Source organism: Uloborus diversus, chromosome 5 (genome assembly GCF_026930045.1).
Source record: "Uloborus diversus isolate 005 chromosome 5, Udiv.v.3.1, whole genome shotgun sequence".
Lineage (NCBI taxonomy): Eukaryota > Metazoa > Arthropoda > Arachnida > Araneae > Uloboridae > Uloborus > Uloborus diversus.
Window position 1 is genome coordinate 104922212 of NC_072735.1, and position 6000 is coordinate 104928211.

The window sequence follows — 6000 nt, forward strand, 5'->3', positions numbered from 1 at the left end:
ATTGCCACTTTTTTCAGTGTTTTATCTCAAATAGTTCGCGAGTTATGAGTGTTTTAGAAAACGGCTCCCCCACTGCTTTCCCCCCTCCCCCGGGGTTGTCGACCACCCAGGGGGGCGACGACATGTGGTTTCATAATCACCATCGTGCCTGTAACAATAATCAGAAATAATATTGCGTCAGCCTTTCCATGCATGCTCAACCCCCTTCAGATCCTGGACTAATAGGAACTCTAGGTACCACTAGTAAACGAAATGAAAGACAGTACTTGACGATACGCAGCTTAAAATATCTAAGTCTTAAAAGTGTCTTTAAAATTGTAGAATGCAAACATCAAACTTGTTTGTGTGTAAAATTACCTAGAGGAGATTAGGGAGGATACGAAGACGCTTCAGGGGTTTTTTAAACTGACCTGTCTGAAATTCCCGCCAGAAAGTTATTGAACTAAAAACAAGAAAATAATATACAAACGAAAAACATTTTAAGAAATAAAAACTTATTTAAAAATAAAGAAGATTTAAGAAATTGTAATTAAATGATTGTAATAATAATAAGAAACATAAACGAAAAAATAAAGAAAAAAACAAATAAAAATATGCAGTTTGGGGAAAATTAAGCAATTGAAATGAACTTTAGTGTGCACTTCAAATTAATATACAAGGATAAATCAGATTCCATAAATTGTACTTCGATAGGAGACAATACATATAATTTTAATAACTATACAATTTAACTGAAAGGAAACTGATCATTACATTAACTCATACTAACATTCTAAAAATTATTTTATCCTTATGCATTTATATCTGTACAAACTGAATAGGAAGTAAAACTATTTTCATTATTTTTACTAAAAATAAACGGTAGTAAGATTTTGACTTAACATGTGAAAATATTCAAGTAGCAATTTCGCTACTAACACGTTGTTTAAAGTAGCCAATAAGTAAATCCGGTACATAAAGAGCAAAAGAACCTTAATACAATTTGTCTTAAAACTTAAAGGAATTAAGTAAAATGTTGTGTGGACCAAAGATATTCACGTAAAGGCATAAGAGCGTGATCTTTGAGTTTTCCAAGCCAGGGCAAATTTTAAAGCTGTCGAAGTTACCCATCTTCTCTCAAAAATTTTTATTGAGTTTTAAAATAACAATATTAAACACACAGAAATGAGTGAATTTTCCGTCCTCAAAAGAGCCCTGATTTGCTCCATCCTAGATCAGGCATTAATAACGGGTCCGTCTCTTGATTCCTTCATTTAAGAGTTTAACAACACAACTTGGGTTGCAATGTACACTGATGTTGTTTTTACCGTTTTTTCCTCAGTTATTTCTCATTAGTAGTACCCGCACGGCTTTGCCCATAGTAGAAAATTAAAAGGTCATTTGATTCGCCTGTATATTTACGAGTAATGGATGATGAATTTTTCGCGAATTTGCTATGTTAAATGACTCGCCCATGTAACGGTTCCACGTTATGATAATTTTGTAATTTACTTGTCCACGTTGTGATAATTCGCTGGGTAAAATGTTCTTAAAATTGGAATAGAAAAAGAACAAACTCGAATGTTCGAAAAATCGCTCCGAGGAGCACACCCACATGCTACAAAATAACTTTGTGCCAAATTTCATGAAAATCGGCCGAACGGTCCGCTTTATTATTAGTAAAGATATTTTAGTTTTTGTGGAGAAAAGTGGAAAGTTGAAATACGGCAAAACTATGGGAGCATTATTTCATAGCAATTTTAGAAATCTGCGGGGAGGGAAAATGAAACTAATTTATGACGCTAGGAAGCCCAATCATACACATCATTGTATTGAACTGCTGAATACTGTGTTTCATTTTTAAATATTTATCGAAGTTTTACAGATTCCTGTAATTTCTTGCTCCAATTTCAGCTGATAAATATGAAAACTTTTGCAAAAATTTAACGCATTTTTTTTTAATACCAATTATGTGCATAGTAACATAGAACGGCAAACGTACCTTGAGAAACGAATCTAATAATGTTCCAAAGATGGGAATTGGCTTTACAAAAGGAATATTTCTTTCTTTCCAGTACTGATGATTTCGCGATGTGTACCTGAAAGTATAAATTCAAAAGTAAAAACACTCCTTAGTATATTTGTTTATAATACGTTCTCAGATTAAATGATTCATTCTTTTACTTAATCTTTCCTAGAATGAAGGTAATTAGGTAGGGTATCTGATTGGACTAGATGTTAAAGTAATTCGTAGTTAACTAAGAGTAAATATATGTTTACAAAATGCATCGAAAGAATCATAAGAAAACGGGGATTTCAAACAAAATTTAAGGCCAAAAAAAAAAAAAAAAAACCTTCATTTCCATTAATCAAATATGTAACAAAACCTCTGTTTTAAGAGTTGAACACACAAACACAAAGAATATTAGACAAGAGACTTTTTTTGGCACTAAAAGCATGCAGTTACTTAAAACTGTTTAAATCCCCGTTTGTGGAGGAAAAAAAAAATCAGATTAGTTATAATCCTTATGTTGCTTTGGACCTTTTTAAAATGAAGAAATTGAAAATTGGTTTTGAAAGTTACTGTATAAAAAAAAAGGAATAATTAACTTTTAAACAAAATTTTCATTTCATTTTTTGGCAATAAATATTTATCTAGTTGAATCCTTCAAATTTGGCCCATTCATAGAGCAAAGTTTAAAAAAAAATGCCTCATCAAATATTTTTTATTTTAAAATTATTAAATATATTTTTTTTACCAAATGAACGAATACAGAGACGAACAAATAAATAAATAAATAAACAATAAACAATTGTCGATTTTTCCCCCGGTGCACAATAAATATACATTAAGGCAGTTCAAAGCATATTAACAAGAAATAATAAACGAACAAACGACTAAATAATTTAACTAATTAATTCTTACTTGAGAAAACCTAATAGGTCAATGAAATAATAAATAAATAAGAAAATTGATGAATGAAGGAGTAAACAAGGAAAAAAATAAATGAAAGAAAGCAGTTGAATTAATTAAGAAATTCATATTTTAGTGATTTAACAGATGCATAAATTAGTAAACGAGATGAAATAATTCACTAGCCCCGCGTTTACTCGACAAATTGTATTTCCCATTCATGATCAAAACGTACCAAAGTTATAACTAAAGAAATACTGCACTGAACATCAGGAGATCTCTATTACTTTTTTTAAAAACTTTCTGTTAAAAACTTTCTCATTCCATAATAACAAAAACTACTCTAGATCAATCGCAAAATATTAAAATATGGACACAAATTTTTGAAAAAAGAAGTCTAATTATGTACTGTTACCGTTAGGGCATTTTATATTTTCACAGGAATCAACTATATGTTTAAGAACATACCTAACATTTAGGGGGTCAAATGCCCTCTTGCTTTGAAAAATCATTGTTTTTACACATAAATGGGAGATGGAAGTGGTTTTTGTTGTTTTCCAACAGAATATGCATTAAGTCTATACCCAGAGACGCCGTGAATCAGAAATTTTGGGAGGGGGGAAATAGTCAATTTACAAAATGAAATTTCAGTTTTACCAAATGATAAATATAGTTGAAAAAAATATCAAAGTTACTATATTGTCTCCAAATTAACGAATCGTCAACAAAAATTGCCCAATCGGAAAATTTTTGGGTGTTCTTAGTGACCCCTTATGACCTTCCGTCGGGGCGCCCCTTTATAAATCCTTTTCCCTTTTCCTCGTGAAAAATTTGAAATGACAGGCCTGTTTCAGAACAAAGTTAAAATATTGCATAGACAGGTGGCTCAGCAAACTATGAAAATATCATAACATTTCATTTTTCTCAGATATCTCTCTGTATCCCCCTGTCATGGATTCCCACCCTCCTAAAAGCAAAGGCGCACACCCTAAATTTTGAAGAAAAAAACCCTTAAGAGCAAGAGCCTCTCCAGAAGAGAGAAAAATACTCTTTATTAACACCCCCAACGCTAAAAATTTCAATTGCCGTAGACTGCGCCATATACCGAAGGGGGAGGGAGGGCGGGTTGGGCACTCCTGCCCCTACATTAACGCAACAACACCAGGTGGGTATTCAGCTTTCCGAAGTAAGCAGAAAAACACTTCTCTCATTAGACTTTTTTTTTTTCCTTTTTAGGTCAAGGGAGGTCACTGGGATCTTCCAAACATATCATCATTCGGCAAAATTTGAAGTTCCATTCGGATTCGGCAAATTGAGAATTTTTGCGATCTCAAAAATTTAAATTTTGGGAACCCCTGTACGCAAAATAATTTTTGATAAGTGTGAACTTCGCCTTTGCATTGTTTAGCTTTTTATTTAGCTGTCTTTGTGTTTCGGCATAAAAAAACAATAAACAATTTAAAAAAATAACAATTATGACTTCTTTTTTCACGTTTTCAGAATAATTTAAAGGTAATGAATAATAACTGGTGTTTAATACTGTGAATAAAATTTTCACATCGGAAAATTACAACCGCAAAAATGAATTCAGACTTACCAGCATAGTAAGAGTATCAAAACAATTCCTACTAGAACAGCCGTTGCGACTGAGTTTAGTATTCCTTCCATGACGCTTGGCGTCCTACTGGGATGAAAGAGGAAGCACGAAAAAAATTAGAGGGAGGGAGAAGGAGGAGTTGCGTCACGGTTTCAAGGTTGGAGTAGAAACATATCAATTGGTTATAAAGTGTGTTTATCTGCCGTTAAAAGAAAAAAAAACTTGTTTCAAGGACATCAGTCGGAAATTACTACCGATTAGGCAAATGTATTCATGTTTTTATGCCATTCACTGTGACACTTTTTATCTGTTTCAAACAAAAAGCTATGCTTAATATCTATCACAATCTGTGGGAAAATGGTTCAACATAACTGATTTACTGTTCATCTGATGTTCTTTAATTTATTTTAATTTATATCATTCAGTGATAAAAATTTTGCTTTTTTTTTAAATCAAGTCAGTCATTTAGGAGAGCCAATTATTCTTCTCCTCCCTGGACCTGGAAAACTAATATCTTTACATGCATGTGGGTGTGGTTTTGCTGTTTTTGGAATGATTTGCATTGAGTTTACCCCCCCCCCCCCTGAAAAAATTCGACATGACGGGGTCTGCTAAGTTGAGTTTGCAAATTAGAGCAATGAAATATTTTCAGAAATTCACTTTTACCAAAACTGTGAGCACCGATTTTAACTGAAGATAACTTATTAGACTATTTCATATATTTATCTAGTTTAAAGTTATGAAATATTAGTAAACCTAGCGAAAACTACAATAACTAGCATGGGCGCCCATATGCAAAATTCTAAGGGGGGGGGGGGGCTCAGAAATTTTCCCAAAGGTATAGCAGAACATTTTCCCCATGGAAAGCGATTTCAGTACAGATTAGAGGTATTAAAATTTGACATTTTTAATAACTTATTCATTGATGGATAGAAAAGATTTTTTTTAACATTTTTGCTAAGAAAAAAGCACTAAAAGCAAGGAAGTTCTCATCTCAAAGGGGGGGGGGGCTTGAGTTCCCCCTTGCCCCCCTATATGGGCGCCCTTGATAACTAGTGCCACGAAGAAAGTCAAATTTCTGAATAGGCAGAATAGGAAGTTGATTATTGGCTCTCAAATTCTCATACTATATAGTTTTTGTATTAATCTCGAAAAAAAAGGATCTGCAGTCAGAAGTGCCCATCCCTTCCACGCCCCCCCCCCCAAAAAAAAACATTCTCGCTTTTGAATCCTGTTAAACATAACAGTTTTTAGGGTGTCTAATTTCCAGCCAAATTCACGGAGAGGGGAATGGGGTAGCGCTAACAAATACCATTTGAACTGAAATATTGTTGATTGCTCCGCTTCACCTTCCCAAAATTTATAACGTGGACCTTGAGTAAACAAGTTTTGGAGACTCCTGAGTTTTGCTGCACCTTTTTTTTTCTCTTCAAACATATGAAAAATTACAGGGGAGTGGATTCAACTTTATGGTTTAGGATGGAGTCATTACTAGATGTACACAATTTGA

General features: G+C 33.2%; 1 protein-coding gene across 1 annotated transcript in view; it reads right to left on the bottom strand.

Moving 5' to 3' along the window:
• The window catches only part of LOC129223063 (uncharacterized), a 113116-nt gene extending 108535 nt beyond the window's left edge, over nucleotides 1–4581 (bottom strand). The window contains exons 1-2 of the mRNA XM_054857628.1: nucleotides 4491–4581; nucleotides 1982–2078 (exon numbers count right to left, since the gene is read on the bottom strand). Of these exons, the coding sequence (XP_054713603.1) occupies nucleotides 1982–2078; nucleotides 4491–4561 (168 nt within the window). The 5' untranslated portion in view covers nucleotides 4562–4581. The remainder of the gene's footprint in view (nucleotides 1–1981; nucleotides 2079–4490) is intronic.
• Nucleotides 4582–6000: the final 1419 nt, after the last annotated feature.